General features: G+C 38.6%; 3 protein-coding genes across 3 annotated transcripts; 2 read left to right on the forward strand and 1 right to left on the reverse strand.

Annotated features, from left to right (window-relative positions):
* Nucleotides 1–8,546: 8,546 nt before the first annotated feature.
* Nucleotides 8,547–12,105, reverse strand: LOC101303232 (probable DEAD-box ATP-dependent RNA helicase 48-like). Its single transcript, XM_004300722.1, has 10 exons — nt 11,264–12,105; nt 11,073–11,179; nt 10,912–10,967; nt 10,590–10,814; nt 10,294–10,500; nt 10,085–10,171; nt 9,843–9,938; nt 9,549–9,764; nt 9,037–9,219; nt 8,547–8,843 (listed from the first exon to the last, which is right to left on the reverse strand). Exons 1-10 carry the CDS (start codon nt 12,103–12,105, stop codon nt 8,613–8,615), a joined length of 2,250 nt encoding a protein of 749 aa, XP_004300770.1. The 3' UTR covers nt 8,547–8,612.
* A 646-nt stretch (nt 12,106–12,751) lies between these two features.
* On the forward strand, nt 12,752–14,467 carry LOC101296098 (short-chain dehydrogenase/reductase 2b-like). The gene is made up of 5 exons (XM_004298716.1): nt 12,752–12,862; nt 12,959–13,202; nt 13,339–13,386; nt 13,557–13,706; nt 13,915–14,467. The coding sequence occupies exons 1-5, from the start codon at nt 12,828–12,830 to the stop codon at nt 14,293–14,295; spliced, it is 858 nt and encodes a 285-aa protein (XP_004298764.1). The 5' UTR covers nt 12,752–12,827; the 3' UTR covers nt 14,296–14,467.
* Nucleotides 14,468–14,973: 506 nt separating this feature from the next.
* LOC101303522 (salutaridine reductase-like) lies at nt 14,974–16,350 on the forward strand. The gene is given in 6 exon segments (XM_004300723.1): nt 14,974–15,008; nt 15,109–15,284; nt 15,287–15,357; nt 15,446–15,496; nt 15,678–15,854; nt 15,970–16,350. Coding segments are annotated over 6 exon segments (891 nt in total).
* Nucleotides 16,351–16,724: the final 374 nt, after the last annotated feature.

The raw sequence follows: 16,724 nt of genomic DNA on the forward strand, positions 1-16,724 counted from the left end.
CTTCTTGAACACTTCTCAGAATACTCAACTCAGAACTCAGCTATCCTAATTAGAGGGATTCTTCAGACCTCAGCTAACACCTTTAACTGACTCTCTAGAACTCAGCTCTCCTCGATCAACTGATCCTTCTTGAGTACTTCTAGGGTTGCTGCACTACCATCACTCATGATATGCAGAATGCTAATGGGTTTATGAAAAGAGTTTTTGCTCTTGCTCATGCTCTAAGATTTACAATCACCAAGGGAAGACTTAGAGGCAAATGAGCAATGCAAGGTAAAACCTATACCCAGCTAAAAACTATGTAGAAAAACTACATCTTGAACAACCAAGGGAGCAAAGAAGAGACTTGCTCCATATATATAGGCAAAGTGCAAGCTAAAGGAGAGCATGCCCGTTTACCAAAATGGGAGGCAACTTTTGGACTTTAGTCCTTGTCCAAACTCATAAAGTGAGAGGGGTCAAAGGACAAACAAAAATGCTCCAAGAGAGTAAAGACAAACACAACTCTCTTATATGATAATGGTCCAATAAGAAAGAAACAAAAGGTTTTGTGAATGAAGGAGACACAACAAAACTTATTCCTATATGAGGACACATAGGCCAGCTGATAGCTTGGGCAGTGCATCACATGGCTCAGCAGCTGACTTGGTTTGTGTATCACAAAACCCAGCTGGACTAAAAAAAAGAGCTGACCTAAAAGTGCTTTAGTCATGTGCTCATGGGTTGGAAGAACAACACAACCCTAGACTAACTTGGAGCTCAAGCACGATGAAAAATGTTTTGCTAAAAGAGATTTGAAATTCAAATACTGAAAAGCTGAAGCAAACCATTTAAATCTGCACGAAGTCAGACTCAGAGATTAGGATAGATACAACAGGGGTATCCACCAAATCTGGATAGCAAGCAGAGCTGCCATCCTGAATGATTGTGAGGCACATGCATGAACTACTTGATGTACATGAGATAAAAACAAATAACCAGCTAATATATTAGTTTGTGTATCACAAACCTAGCTGGAGCCTCTAAGCTCTAGTCATGTGGTCACGGGTTGGAAACACTACACAACCCTAGACTGACTTAAAGCACCAAGGCAACGACAAATGTTTTGCTAAAGGGGATTTGAATTCAAACAGGGGAATTCAAACTAATGACACACAAATAACAAAAGCATTTAGACATGCATACATATAGACCCAATAGATTAGGACAGATACACCAGGAGGTATCATCCGATCTAGGATGACAAGCAAAGCTGCCATTCTCAGTGAAAAACATGAGATGCATATGCATAAACTACTTGATGCACATGAGATCTTGACAGGTCTTCATTCTTCACTTGTGATATCCTTACCATCAGGATATGTAGAATTCTCAGTGAAAAGCATCAGATGCATATGCACTAGTTACCTAGGACACATGTGATCTTGTCAAGTCTTCATTCTTCACTTGTGATATCCTTACCATCAGGATATATAAAATAGCTTGTGTCTTGTGTTTTGATCATAAAAGGGATAGCCAACAATCCTTATACCAACAGAAAGACTCGGAGTTGATGAAGGAATAACATGATATAAACTGTATAAATGATCTGTATTAAGTTTGAAAAGCTGTGAACTAATTACCTTAGATTCTGTTGCAAAATCAACCGCGAATTTCAACCTGCCTTTCCTGATATGGCAAATGAAATTCGTTATTGATCATTAATGAACTTTCCTCGTATAAGTCAGAAATTAGAATTCAAATATACTCACTGAAGTCAATCACATCATATCTAAATCAGTATTCAAACAATCTGAAAATCCTTTAAAATCAATTAGCCAAATATCCACTTCAGGTGCATGACAAAGGAAATCAGCCAAAGAAACTACCACAGTCGTACATATGCGTTTACTTCTCACAGACAAGTGACACTAGCTCATGTGCAGCATTTTGAACAACTTGAAACAAAGGCTTTTACTAATTCCAGTCAAAGAAGGCCTACATTATTGAGTTTCAATAGTTGTGATCTTTGTTCTTGGAGAAACAAAGCATATATCTGTGATATATCACTTGAAGCCTGAAATCAGCTGATAAACAACCTCAAAACAAGATTTTTTTCTTTTTCTAGAAAAAAAAATATTACAATTTCAGGATTAACTAGAAACCCTTAATTAGATTTGCATGTTTCTTCTGCTTCAGAAAATTTAGATGGATCAAAGAAACCTATGTTTATATGACATGCAAGAAAGAAGGGACAAAATATAATCACCAACAATTTCAAAAACAAATATCACCAAGACCAGTTAATCCAAGTAGCTGAAAATCTTGGTTTATAAAACAATGATCACCAACATATCTATCTGCATCAATAACACAAACCTTTCGAGTTTGACACTTCCAGTCTGAGGAACAGAAGAAAGAAGAGAGACTCACGCAACAATTCAGCTTACCACTACTGAGACCTTCTCTGTTTCTCCTGGAGTTTCAGATGACACAAATGAAAAGAGAAGGATTCTCATATGTATATAGTGTAGGTATACCTGGCTTTTGAAATTACAAAACAATCCCTTTGCATTTGTAACGGCAGAGCAAACAACCCCGTTTTGCTTCAGAGACTCCTCGGTAACTTTGACGACTCAGCAGCCGAGGCTGTCCAATTAAACTCTCTGCATGAAACATGAGGGACACGTGTAACAGTTCTGAGTCACCTGAGTTTATTTGGACATGGATTATTATGAGTGCCAACTCAGATTACACAATTTCCGATTGAGCTAATTCATTGCAATTTGAAAATAAACGGTTCCGATTATTGAATTTTATCTATTGTAACAACAAATTCATTTTGTATATTGAGCTTTTGTGCTCAGGCAATGTAGTTGTATGCTAAGAAGTAAGAACTTAATTTTTAGTTGTACACAGCAGCTGAAAGTTTCCAACAAACTTTGAGAATACAGAAGGTTCAAACAAACAACTTAAACAAACACGAACATGATGGTTTAAGTATTCAGCAAGTAAAAAAAACCTAAAAAAACAGCATAAAATTAACATAAGGATAGTTTTCCACTGAGTCAGAATCACTCTTTCTGTTTGCCCTTTAAGCAAGGCTTCTTTGTAGCAACCCCACTTGAGTTTGGCAAGGCCATATTTCCGGCTGGCAAGGATGAAGAATTCATGGATACCTGTTGGTCTGAACCAACCCCACTGCCATTGGAAAAGCCCTCATTTCCTGCAGGCTGGGATGAATAATTCATGGATAACGGTTGGTTCACATTTTCTGCAGGTGGCCAATAAGAATTCTCGGGAAACACTGGGACATATGCTCCTGTAGTATCAAACTGAGGTGTTATGTCACACTCGAAAAAGACTGGCGGTGCTGGGGTATTCACCTCGTTGTAAATGGCATCATGGTTTTGATGGAAGTAACCCCGAAACATATCATCTTCTCTCAAACTCTGAACTGCTAGCCCAAAAAATGGGTCAGAGTCGGGCCACGTCTCGGGGATAGGGAACGAAAACTCCTCGTCAGGATTCTCGACAGAGGCCTTCTCACTTTCCAATATCTGGGGTTTCTCCTCAGCAGCAGTTTGGTTCTCAAGAGATTTCTCAATCTTGTTCAATGATTCCTCATGACCTGAAGAGTCTGTCATAGTACAAGGATCATTTACTGCCTTCTTCTCTTGAATAGCCTCATACTGATGAGATGCTTCATGTGCCAAATCTACAGCTTGGATGCCTTTACTGCTACAGGCCTTTGCAGTTGCATTTTTGCTGCAGCTCCCAGTTGCCACAGGCTTTTCTTTTTGAACCATATCAGCTGCATGTTGCAAATTAGGTTCGTAACTGATTGGCAATTCCCCAGTAAGGATCTTATAAGCAAAATCAATGCATGGGTCATCTCGAAAATGAAAGCTGAGCATCTCAAGATTTTCCTCAGTTTGTTGCTCTTTAGAAACCACTTGGTCATCAAGCAACATTATGTCACTGTTCAATGAATCATGTGATGTAGAGTTTATGTCCTCTAATGTATTAAAGAAGTCCTCCGCTTCTGATGAAGCCCCAACGTGCAGAGGTGCTCCATTGACAAAATTACCTGAACCCGTACCTGCATCTCGACTGGCATCACCTCCACTAGAATCTCTGGTTGCAAGTTGATGAGTTGGTTCATCGGAACCCAAGGAAATAACAGGCTGTAGCCCATGACCTTCGAGTGGGCTCTTGACTTTGGGCAATGGCACTCCTTGTAGTGCAAAATTTACTTCAGTATACGTGTGGGTAGATGCTCTATTTTCAAGATCATCTGAACCCAAACCTGCATCTAGTCTGCCTTTACTGGACTTTCTAGCTGCAGCTGCACAAGCCTGTACAGTGGAAACCAAATAATTTACTGGCTCTGGTTGTTGCCCAGCAAGTCGTTTTGAGGACCGACAAGGCAAATTAAACTTTTCCTTCTTTCTTGTTTTTCTTCCAACATTGCTGTTTTCCTTCTGACTCATAAGTGAGTTGTTGTTATTCAAGGTGTGAGCAGCAGGAGTCAAAGCAGGGTTATCTTTGGAATTAATCACTTTACCAGGATCTGTCAAGGAACCATCAACTTCAACTATCGTCATTTTCCCTTCAACTTTGTCGGAGACTTCACCATATGGCCGAATCTTTTTGCCAAACTCTTCAAAAATGCACTCAGTCAAATGCTTCTGTGAAACAGCCTCGGAAACATTGCTTTCAGCTGTCCTGCTGTCTTGCAGCTTGGACCTTTTAGTTTCACATTTGTCAGAGAGTTCAACTTTTCGCTGTGATCGTTTGCCTACAAGTTTGCCCGAAAGTTCAGCTTTTGGGTCTCTTGGGGAAAAACTTTCCTTTCTTGTGATGGATACTTCAACCAGTTTCTCGGTTAAATGCTTCTCTAGGACAACCTTAGTCCTTGGAGCCAAATCTCCTATTCTTTCAGCGGGACTCTTATCTGGCAATTTGGAGGTGTCAGTTTCCTTAAGTTGCAAGTAATTCATTTCAGCATACATTTTAGCTGCAAGTTCAAAACTGTAGTTAGATATCAGGGGTAGTTGGAGTCAAGTATGATGCAAGATAAGATTTGTTGATCTCTGACCTTCAGAAAGAAAGCTGCCGCCTGGTCTTCAAGTTTTTCTTTTCAGTTCCAGATGACCCCTAAAACAAGAGCAAGAGCTAAATAATATAGTACTTATAGTTCAATTCTTCAAGTGCACATAATTAATTGAGAGCTAATAGTTAAGATGATTGTATTGTGCAGGGCTGTAAATTCAGATGCATAAACTTGACCTTGGAACAACACAAAGCAGACACACTAAAAAAAGATAAGTGTACGTTTTCAGTAGGATTATCAGTTTAGAAAACCCCAAAATGCAAGGATATTGTCAGTGTCAAATTGGTACTAGAAGATGTAGGGTTTTATCAGTTCAGGACCTAGTCTATAGTACCAAGAATGTCAGAAAAATATATAACTCATCACTGAACCCAAATTCTAACAGTACTCTCGACTTGGTACAGGTTCAACGTGTTTCAAACAATTTTGTCTTCAACGAAGCTGAAAGAATTTTATTGATGCTTTCCCATAACTTAGATTTCAGTTCACACAACTTAATTGGCATGGTCCACTATTTTTCATGTAACCATATGTTTTATAAGTTTTCCCACTTTTCCAGGAATACAACAATACCTATTCTGATAACTGATATGGTAAAAACTTTAAAAACTAGTATTATATGAAACTAGTATTCGTCATCATACACTTCGAAAAAAGGCTGAAACTTTCTTTAGTTATGATCAGCCTCGATAAAGCAATAGTAAAATTTAGAAGCATCCAGTAGGCATATCTCTTTGTAATTGTCATACAACAAATTACTTAACCACGACGAGTGGAAGAAAAATTAAACAAGAAAAAAACCACAATCGCTTAGTGCAGGGATGATGAAACAATATGCTAGAATTTATGGGAGGAAATAAATCAAGATTCCTGAATCTAATGATCTTGGCTGATGACCTAATGAACTGTTACCTCTAGGGACGAGTGTTGCACCTTACCCCGATGCATTTACTCAAGTTTGTGAAAGTATCAGAATACTGCATTAAGCATAGTCAAAGTGATCAAATTTGATTCTAGGAGAAATTTATTTTATTTACGTTCTTTTTTATTATTCTGAAAGCAAATGAAGAATTATAACAGAATAAGAAAACCGATCTTACACACTCACACATGATGTCATATATGAATTCGTTGTCACTAGTTCAAAGAGATATCGTGTTACTTATCTGATGCAATAATATCGTCTTTATATTAAACAAGAAGATCAATTCGAAAATCTAAGAGTCTGCGGCACTATAATGTCTTAGATTTAATGAGGTGCAACTTGGGGGGTTACAGAAAACGTACTATATTCAGCAACGAAGCTTCGAGAACATACTAATAACAACAAAGCTTCGAGAACATACTAATAACGACAAAGCTTTGAGAACTTTAAGAATAATTAGAGTTTGGAAGAGTTGGATTTATTTCCATAAAGATATGCATGATCCTGCATTGAATGCGAGAAACTTTCTGTTACCCAATACCTGTGATTTTCGTTGATAAATCAACCGTGAACTTCCACTTGCCTTTCCTGATATGACAAATGAAATTCGTTATTCATCATTAATGCACTCTAATCGGATAAAACAGCACCCAAATATTCTCATTGAAGTCACCCATATCATATCTACACCAGTTAGCAACGAAGCTTTGAGAAGTTTCTAATACTTCAGGTTCAGAAGAGTTGAATTTCATGAATCAGAACATTCTATAACGATTTACATGATCTGTATGTAATGTGAGAAACTTTCTGTCAGCCAATACCTGTGATTTCTGATGACAAATCAACCGTGAATTTCAATTCCCCTTTCCTGATACAACCAATGAAATTTGATTTTCATCATTAATGAACTCTACAGATGAAAAGGCATCCAGATATTCTCATTGAAGTCCTATTGGAAATTCGATTTTCATCATTAAATTTTCTTTATGTACGCGTCTCTCTTTTTAATTATTGTTAGCCTGAATCAGCTCAGACCGGAAATAAAAATAATAATAAAAAACTGACATCAGGTGATAACCTTGAATCAAGATTTTCTTTTATCTAGACAGACAACAAAAAGCAATTTTTATTTTTATTTTGAAAGGAACAAAAAATCAAATTTCAGGATGAATAAGATTTGCATGTTTTTCTGCTTCAGCAAGATGGATCAAACTAAACACTCTGTAAATGACATGCAAGAAACAACAGAGAACAAGAAGAAGAAAAAAATCACCTACAAGTTCAGAAACAAATAACAGTGATCCAATCAGCTGAAATTCTTGGTTTGTGAAACTATGATCACCAAGAGTCTATCTGCATCAAATTTCACCAAATGTGTTGAGCTTAAATTTCAAATCTCAAGAACATAAGAAAGTAGAGACTCATATGCAACAATTCAGCTTACCTCTGCTGAGAGCTTTGTGTCTCTCCTACAGAACAGATGACACAAAGGAAATGAGAAGTATTCTCATATAGGAGGGGAAGTGTGGGGTACTTGGAATTGAAATTACAAAAGAATCCTTTGCATTTGTAACGGCAAAGCAACAACTCTGTTTGCTTCTGGCCCTTAGGTCAATTGAAGAGTGACAAGTCAGCAGCTGAGGCTGTCCAGTTGGTCTTCTCTGCATGAAATATGAGGAGGGAATGGACAACGGGTGGCACTTCTGATTTATTGCTGTTTATTTGGACTGTAATCAAGTCTATTAGTGCCACCTTTTCACATTTAAATTTGGATAAGCTTCTTCACCAGATCATTAACTTTTCACTGCTCCTAAGGTAAATTTCTAAATTCAAATCAATTGCAGAGTACATGAACTAATAGACAAGACATTTGCTGGAAATAATTATATACCTTAATTAAATTCTCATTTTTCCTTGTCTTAAATTTTCATTTTGTTTTGGCAAATGCATTTTCATAACTCATTTATTAATCATGTCTCATTTGGTAACAAATATAACTTGTGAATCCTGATATATAAATTTACTCAATCTTGAGGCTAGAAAAACCATGAAAACAAACTCCTAAAGGAAATTATATCATTCATATAGTAACAGCTAAACATGTATTCTTGATGCTGGCAGTTTTGTTATTTTAGGTTACATATTTAAGTCCTGACCAATCATAAGCTGTTCTCATCATGTTGAGTTGAACATAAATAATATGAAAGTAAAAGCTCAACAAAGTTTAGGTAACTTGATTTCTTTATCAGAAGATAAAAAAGGAAGTGAAGGAAAAAGACATAGCTTCAGATTTTTTTTTAATGAAGTTCAGAATAAAGGTACGATGTACAATGAGGCGTATGCTTGCGTGCCCAAACTACAGATCATGATGCAATACAAGCGAGTATGATGCTTCTGCCTAAAATATATATGGAGACTGTAGACCTCTTGGCTAAACCAGGCATGAACCATAAGACAAATTCAGAAAAGGAACAACTTGAACTAGCTGAACCTGTTTTACGACTTTAAACGAGAATGAAGGTCCTTCAATCCTTGTCTTCCTCTCCCAGCCACCGCAGTCAGCAGGTTGCTTAATCTTGTTCCAATTGTATGCTACTTCCGTATTTTTATGCCAGGAATATCTTTCAAACCCATCTTCAATGCTGTCTTTCTAAAGAGAGAAGGAGGATTTTGCAAACCAATTGACTGACAAAAGAGGTTGGCTTGCTCAACAAGTGTAGTTTTATCCCTACCAGTTTCCCTGATCGAGTTGTAGTAGCCAAGCCAAGCATGATAGGCGGCTTCCTTAACACTACTGTCTACCTTGGTCATTGAGTCCTCAATCTGCAAGAGTAAGCAAAATTAAAGAAGTAGATAAAAGAAACCCACAAACTACCCTTGTAAACAAGATTTCAGACTTAGTAAGTTAATTTCGATTCACAGTTTATTCGGACTAAAAAGAGTCTGAACTGAACAGTTTGATTCAGATATAACGAAATAAGGCAATGTAAAAAGAAAAAGCAGGTAATGCAAGTACCTTGAGTTTAGTGCCTGGATCCAATCGCACTGAAGGAAATTTTTCAAGGGGCAAATCTTTTAATGCATCCAGAAAATACTCCTCCCATGGCGCAAGCAACAATATGCCTTCTCCTTCTTTGCCTTCCCGTCCTGTTCTTCCGAGACGGTGTATATATTGTTCCCGGTCAGCTGGAATACCCACCTAGTAATACGAAAATAATTAATTTAAACCGAGCTTGCTCTTTACATATGCACCAATTGTTTCTCTTTACATATTGAAGAGAGCCAATTCAATAAATCATATAGATGTTACAGACCATAGGACTGCCTTGGAGTGCTCTGTAATTCCAATAAAATGATTTGAACCACCTAAAACTTCATCTAGTTAGAATATTTAACGCTGGTGCACTATATCCTTATTGCACACAATACAACATCAATACAAGAACTGTTGAATATAAATAGAACACCACCTCACAAAAATACTAAAAGCAGAACACGAGTTGACATTTATCTTGGGCTTGTGAATACCTGAATGACCAATGTAACATCAGGATAGTTCATTCCACGAGCTGATACATCAGAGGTAACAAGAATCATTTGCTTTGATTCCTTAAATTCCTCAGAGACACGAGTTCGATACAGCTGAGGCTTTCTAGAATGTATCTCCCTAACATTCATTTTCATTTCGCGGAGAAGAATGTAGAGGAGGGATGTTACCATTCCAGTTGTACAGAAAACAATAACCTGAAAGGCAAAACATTAGGCCTCTAGTACATACAGTACAACTAATTGTTTGAAACAAATATTATACACAAAATTAACCTTATAATCAGGTGATTGCCAGATATGCTCCTTCAACAGATGGTGAACTATCTGAAAATGCAAGTCATGTGGTGCAACAAGATATGACTGCTTAACCTGCACAGCAAGTAGAGATGGGATCATGATGCCCATAGCATATTCTGGGTTTAATTGAAACCAACATTTTAGTTGGATGTAAAAGCAGGATTTAACATATTATCTAAAATGGAAATTAGTCGATTTACCAGAACTGGTTACTGTACCTTAGCATGAGTTTCCACACTGCCCAATCCCACTGTGTCAATGAAAGCATGATCTTTTTTCAAAACAAGCTGTGATATGCGGCGAACCTGAACATTCATAATAGGGAATATCTTAGTTTTCAGTAGTTTAATACAGAAATCTAGTGTTAACAAGTAAAAATATAGCTGCTCTTTGAACTTTCAGGGTTGAACTATATGAGATGACCAACCTCTTTTGGCAGTGTTGCAGTAAAGAGCAAGGACTGCCTCTTACGAGGCAAACAATCGACAATTTTCTCTATGTCCTTCCGAAATCCTAGGTCTAGTAAGTGGCCAGCTTCATCAAGTATTAACATTTTCAGTCCCATCAATCGCACTGACAAGCCAGACCTATTCTCGATGTGGTCCAGCAACCTACCAGGAGTTGCAACTATTATCTGCAAAATGATTGTATAATCGCTTTCACTCTCTCAACAACCACACTAAGCAAAGCAGAGAATGCAATGGCAAACAGTGAAGTACAAACCTGGCATGGATTTGATTCTAGACGTTTCTGGTCCTCTTTGAATCTTGTGCCCCCAACTAACGTTTGCATGCCTATGCCCTCATGGTACTTCAACAAGACATTTGTTTCTGCAGCTATCTGACTTGCAAGTTCTCTAGTGGGGCAAAGGATAAGAACAAAGATTGGAGACACCCGTTGATTGGTATTGCCAGCCATACCCTTCACAACTGCTTCAATAGCAGGAAGCTGTTTGTGTTTAGCAATACAATCCAACAAAAGCAAAAATAGAACATAACCTAAGACACAATGAATCAATTCCAAAGAATAGGGTAAACTGATGTACCAAAAAGGCAGCAGTTTTGCCCGTGCCAGTTTTAGCTTTGACCAAAACATCTTTTCCTGTACCAAATTAGACATTCACTAAACAATCAGCAGCCATTAACAAATTACGCTAAAACTTAATGCTTTGAACAAAATGACAAACAAAACAACTACCCAACTCACCCTCAAGGCAAGCCGAAAGAGCAGCCTCCTGAACTCTAGTCATCCGAACATACCCAGCAGAAGACAACGCCTTCACTGTAAACGGAGATATTCCACACTCATCAAACCTGCAACAACAACAAAAAAAGCACATTTTAACCACTATACACATTTCAACTAATCCGAAACTAAGTACATTCCTTCTGCATTACCTCTTCTCACTCAAAACCGACCCCTCCTCTACACTCTCCTCTCTTTCATTCTCGGCATCCTTTTTCCTACTCAACTCATACCTAATCGACTCCACCTGCTGCACGAAATCATCACACACCTCTTCCACTGCATTAAGAGGCACTCTCCTCTTAATCACCTTCCTATCATACTTCCCCAACGAAGCACTACTCCCAAATTTCCTCAAACTCCTCTCCGATTTCGCACCCTCGCTCCCATTCCTCCCCTCCCAAAACGGCTGCATTGCCTCATTATCGGAATCGAAATCCGAATCATCACTCGAATCATCGTTCCTCCTAAACCTATGCACAGAATAGCTCCTAGTGCTAACATAGCTACTCAAACTCCTCTCATTTCCCGCCAAGTTTCGACCTTTCGGTATCAGCCTCCTCAGGTCAACCGGAATTGACCCCGCTCGTACCGGCTGCTGCTGCTGAGGAGGCGGCGCGTGGGGCGCGTGGAGTGGGCCGTCGTTCTCGTTCCAGAGATCCTCGGCGCCGTGCTTCATGAAGCGATCGGCGAGGGATTTGACGTGGCGGTCGGGGTCCATGGGGCGGTGGTGAGCCGGGTCGGGAAACGGGTCGGGTTTGGCGACGAGCTCGGCCCGGATTTGGGAGCGGAGGCGGGCCTCGTAGAGCTGCTTCTCTTGGTCGAGGAGGCGCCTCTCTTTGTCCTTGGCGCGCTTCTCGTGCATGCGCTTCCATTTCCACTTGGTGACGCCGCCGGGGAAGGTGCGGGGCCCGCCGCCCATGTTTTGGGTGAGGAGGAGCCGGTATAGAAGCTTCGGGAAGATTCTGGGGCGTTCGAGGAGGGCGGAGGACATAGTCGGGTGTGGTGGTGGTGAGTGATCGGAGAAGAAGAAGAAGAATATGAGAGTGAGATAGTGAAAGGGTTTTAGGGGTTTAGGGTTTAACACTGAAATTGGGCCTGTTCTTTTTTCTAATTTGAATCTGAAGTTGGGTTTTCATAGGCCCAAATTGGATATTGAAGATTTTGAAGTGTCACCAAAATGAACATTACCAAACGCTGGGCGCTAGTCAGGCAGACAACCGGTGACTAGTGCCTAGGCGAGGATTAATCGGTCTTCTAGCTCTCTAGACGGAAACCGTGAAGTATCGTTTAGCGTCTAGGCGGGGATTAATCGGCTCTAGACGGAGATTTTTAGAACATTAATATTGACACCAAGTCTTAGTACTGTTTATTCTAATGGACAAAAATCGTACAAATTCGTGTAGCAGAGTTTGTGCACTTGCAAGTCTCATATCCATACAAATTTTCCTGTGATCTTCAATGTAAAACTTTCATGTCAAAACAGTTTTAGATCAGCACTTACGTCAATTATTGATCCCAGTAGATGTCATCAGTCAATTGACCAACTCTGAAAGATTGTCATTGCATACGTGACCAATACGTACTCATCAGACTGGAGGTTCCTCTATAATTAAATTAAAACTATCAATAGCTCTAATGAAGGACTAATATATAGGAAGATCAAAAACATATATAATTGGATTGCTCCTTGCAGACCATCTTCTGCATATAGAAATGGAGGAAACTACCATCAATTTTGGGTCTAAGAAGTACAACATCTCCCTCTATCTATCTATCTACAATTACCTTTCAATATCTTCATTCTGGTTTTGGTCATTTATACTTTTTCTGGTGATCGATATTAGGATTGCAGTTGTTACTGGAGCCAACAAAGGGATTGGACTTGAGATTAGCAAGCAATTAGCTGCTAAAGGAGTTGGGGTGGTATTAACAGCAAGAGATGTGAAGAGAGGAACAGAAGCTGCTGAAAATCTTAAGGCTTCTGGGTTCTCTGATGTGGTATTTCATCAGCTAGATGTAACAGAGCCGACTACTATTGCTTCTTTGGCAAACTTTCTTGAAACGCAATTTGGAAAGCTTGACATATTGGTACTTTTTTCCTCTGCCAAAACTACCATTACTTCCTTGGCAAACTTTCTTGATCGATTCCTTTTCCACTTGATCAACCACTTCTAACAACTAACATACTTTTTTTTCTCAATATGTATCTATGATCCCATTGAAGGTTAACAATGCAGGAGTCGTTGGATCTGTATACCTCACAGCCGACTATGTAAGTCAATAAAAATTCAGGTTTCATCATTGGCGTGTGGGGGGGACTCAAATTTGGGATTTCATCAAGGGCTTCATCTTTTTGTTATAAAAACTATGTGTCATATACTCTTATATACGACCTGTGTTAGTCTGTGAATAATGGGATGTGGTTCTAAATCCCTGAAACAGGATCCAGTGCAAACATACGAGACAGCGAGGGATTGTTTGAAAACAAACTATTATGGGCTCAAGCAACTCACAGAAGCACTTGTTCCGCTGCTTCAAAAATCTGAAGCTGCAAGGATAGTCAATGTCTCTTCCGGATTAGGACAGCTAAGAGTATGATGCCGAAAAACTGACTGTTTTTTAATTTAGAGCAAAAGATTCTGAAATATGATACTATCATGTACATAATATCCAACATATATATGCTGATCGATATGCATGTTATATATATGTCGCCAAATTACATATGTGAAGCAAGATATATATAGTTCCAGTGTTACAGAATTGATGGTCTAATGTTGGATTGCCTTTCGGGTTTTAGAATATTGGAAATGAGAAGGCCAAGAAGGAGCTAGGAGATGCAGATAACCTCAACGAGGAGAAAGTGGACAAGCTAGTTGAGGAATTTCTGGAGGATGTGAAACAGGATTCGATAGAATCGAAAGGCTGGCCTCTAAGTATATCTGCCTACATTGTCTCAAAAGCAGCTCTGAATGCTTATACAAGACTCTTGGCAAAGAAGTATCCCCATATTGCCATAAACGCAGTTGGTCCAGGTTATACCAAAACAGACCTCAATAATAATTCCGGGATTCTCACAGTTGAAGAAGCTGCAGTAGGTCCTGTGAGGCTGGCTTTGATAGCCGAAACTAGAATTTCCGGCCTCTTCTTCAACAGAAATGAAGAGTCGACCTTTGATTAGGTCAACGTGATCCCTGATGAACTGGACTATTTTAGATTTTCAGAATGTGCTTGATTTTGTTGAAGTATTTATGGGATTTGTATGTATACTTTGATGTATCATTGTATTAATAGAGCACATGTTGTTATCATATTCTTGGCTTTGTTCTGAAATCTACTACTACCTTGTCACCGCTTATGTTTATCACCAGAAACGATTAGGAATCTTTGTTCAGTTTTCTGTGATCATGATTGTTTGATTGCTTCAAACTTCCAGGATCCCAAATTCTAGGCTGCATCATCAGTTTTTTAGTCCCAAGTGATTGTTAGTAAACAATGGCAGCACTAGGTTGGATTTTTTTTTTTGGTCAACGCACTAGGTTGGATTGTTTACTTTGATTTGATATATATAAGCTACCATCCATACCCTCCAATAGAGAAAACAAAAGCAGCTTTACTAGGGTTCATGGCTCAAGATTAGATAAATATTGATCTCCATTGAGAGATTAATAATCCACAATAATTTGTATTGGTGGTAATAATAAGCCTAGCTCTGAAAGATTTAAAACTATAAATATATAGCTTCATGGACACTAGGAAGATCACAAGCACAAACAATTTTATTATTCATTGTAGATTGAAATCCGAATCTGTAAATCTATAAAGCACACAGACTATATACCTTTTCTGCATACAACAAATGGCAGAAACAACCAGCAGTTCTGAGTCCAAGAGGTGCTTCAGTTTTTCATTTCATTGCTAGCTACTTTCTATCATTCAATAATACTCCTCTTATTTTGATCGATTTTTGTTTCTCTTTTCCGGGTGATATTAGGATTGCAGTTGTTACTGGAGCTAACAAAGGGATTGGATTTGAGATTAGTAGGCAACTAGCTACTAATGGAGTTGGGGTGGTAGTGGCAGCAAGAGATGTGTAGAGAGGAACAGAAGCTGTAGAAAAACTTAAGGCTTCTGGTTTCTCTGATATATTCTTTCATCAGCTAGATGTGAACACCCAACTACCATAGCTTCTCTGGCAGATTTTCTCAAAAACTAGTTTGGAAAGCTTGACATATTGGAATTTGTTCCTTCTCTTTCTTTTTGTTACCTTTTTCATTTGAGTGCACTACCAAGTTTTAAGTTCTAACACAGTAGCTTTCTCAATGTCAAAGGTTAACAATGCAGGAGTCCTTGGATCCACATACCTCACAGATAACGTCGTAGTGGAGCCTGAAATGTAAGTCAATAAACATCAAGGTTTAATCTTTGGGGAGGAGGAATTCAAACTCGAGATTTTATTAGAATTTTGGAGACTACATCATTTTGCTGTAGAACTGAAATGTTGTCATGCATATTCATGTTCTTTTTGTTATGTCAGACGTTTACAAATGATGGTATCTGCAGATTTTAGGTTCTACATCACTGAAAGATGTTTTACTGCACACATACGAGACGGCAGAGTGTTGCTTGAAAACAAACTATTTTGGAGTTAAGCAACTCACAGAAGCACTTCTTCCACTTCTTCAAAAATCAGAAGCAGCAAGAATAGTGAACGTCTCTTCAGCACTGGGACAGCTGAAGGCACAAAACCCAAACCTGAATTTTTCACCAATATAATAGAGGTTGCCAATCTTTGGCTAGACAATATGCACTACCAAATCGACTGTAAATGTTTAAACTGCCTTTTGAATTGCAGTTTGTTGGAAATGAGAAAGCCAAGAAGGAGCTTGGAGATGTCGATAACCTCACTGTGGAAAAGGTGGACAAGCTAGCTGAGGAATTTCTGGAGGATGTGAAGCAGGATTTGATAGAATCCAAAGGCTGGCCTGTAAACATGTCTTCTTACATTGTATCAAAAGCAGCTCTGAATGCTTATACAAGAATCTTGGCAAAGAAGTATCCCAAAATTGCTACCAACGCAGTAAGTCCTGGTTTTACAAAAACAGACATCAACCAAAATACTGGGACTAACACAATTGAAGAAGCTGCAGAAGGTCCTGTGAAGCTGGCTTTGATAGCTGACACTGGAATTTCTGGCCTCTACTTTGAACTGACTGAAGAGTCAACCTTTGAATGAGGTCAATGGGATCCAAATGAACTGTATTGCTTGTTTATGATTTCCTGTGGTTTTCAATTTCAGAATGGCTTGAATAAGGACCATGATGGGTTGAATTATTTGTCTCTGTTTGGTCATAAATAAAACAGGGTCGCTCCATTCTCACAATATGCATTTCATAATATGCATACATACAAATCCTGCAAGTTAAAGCCACAAGAGCCAATACTCCTCTTATTCAGCTTTCAATCTGCAGTCCACAAGGATCTAATTTATGCACAAAATCTTTTATATTCAATTTTTCATACGAATGAACTGATACTAAGAATGTGATAGACAAAAAAAAAAAAAAAAAAAAAAAAAAAAAATTAAAGTCCAAATGCCCAAAACCAGTT

This window comes from Fragaria vesca, linkage group LG5 (assembly GCF_000184155.1).
Source record: "Fragaria vesca subsp. vesca linkage group LG5, FraVesHawaii_1.0, whole genome shotgun sequence".
Classification (NCBI taxonomy): Eukaryota; Viridiplantae; Streptophyta; class Magnoliopsida; order Rosales; family Rosaceae; genus Fragaria; species Fragaria vesca.

What these genes read in the sequence shown, in the direction of transcription:
- LOC101303232 (XM_004300722.1), bottom strand. Translation starts at nt 12,105, where the DNA reads ATGTCCTCCGCCCTCCTCGAACGCCCCAGAATCTTCCCGAAGCTTCTA. An exon ending in TAGAATCAAATCCATGCCAG is followed by an intron (nt 10,501 to 10,589) that starts GTTTGTACTTCA and finishes ATCATTTTGCAG; the next exon opens with ATAATAGTTGCAACTCCTGG. An exon ending in CTGCAACACTGCCAAAAGAG is followed by an intron (nt 10,172 to 10,293) that starts GTTGGTCATCTC and finishes ATGAATGTTCAG; the next exon opens with GTTCGCCGCATATCACAGCT.
- LOC101296098 (XM_004298716.1), top strand. Translation starts at nt 12,828, where the DNA reads ATGGAGGAAACTACCATCAATTTTGGGTCTAAGAA. An exon ending in TATACCTCACAGCCGACTAT is followed by an intron (nt 13,387 to 13,556) that starts GTAAGTCAATAA and finishes TCCCTGAAACAG; the next exon opens with GATCCAGTGCAAACATACGA. An exon ending in CCGGATTAGGACAGCTAAGA is followed by an intron (nt 13,707 to 13,914) that starts GTATGATGCCGA and finishes TTCGGGTTTTAG; the next exon opens with AATATTGGAAATGAGAAGGC.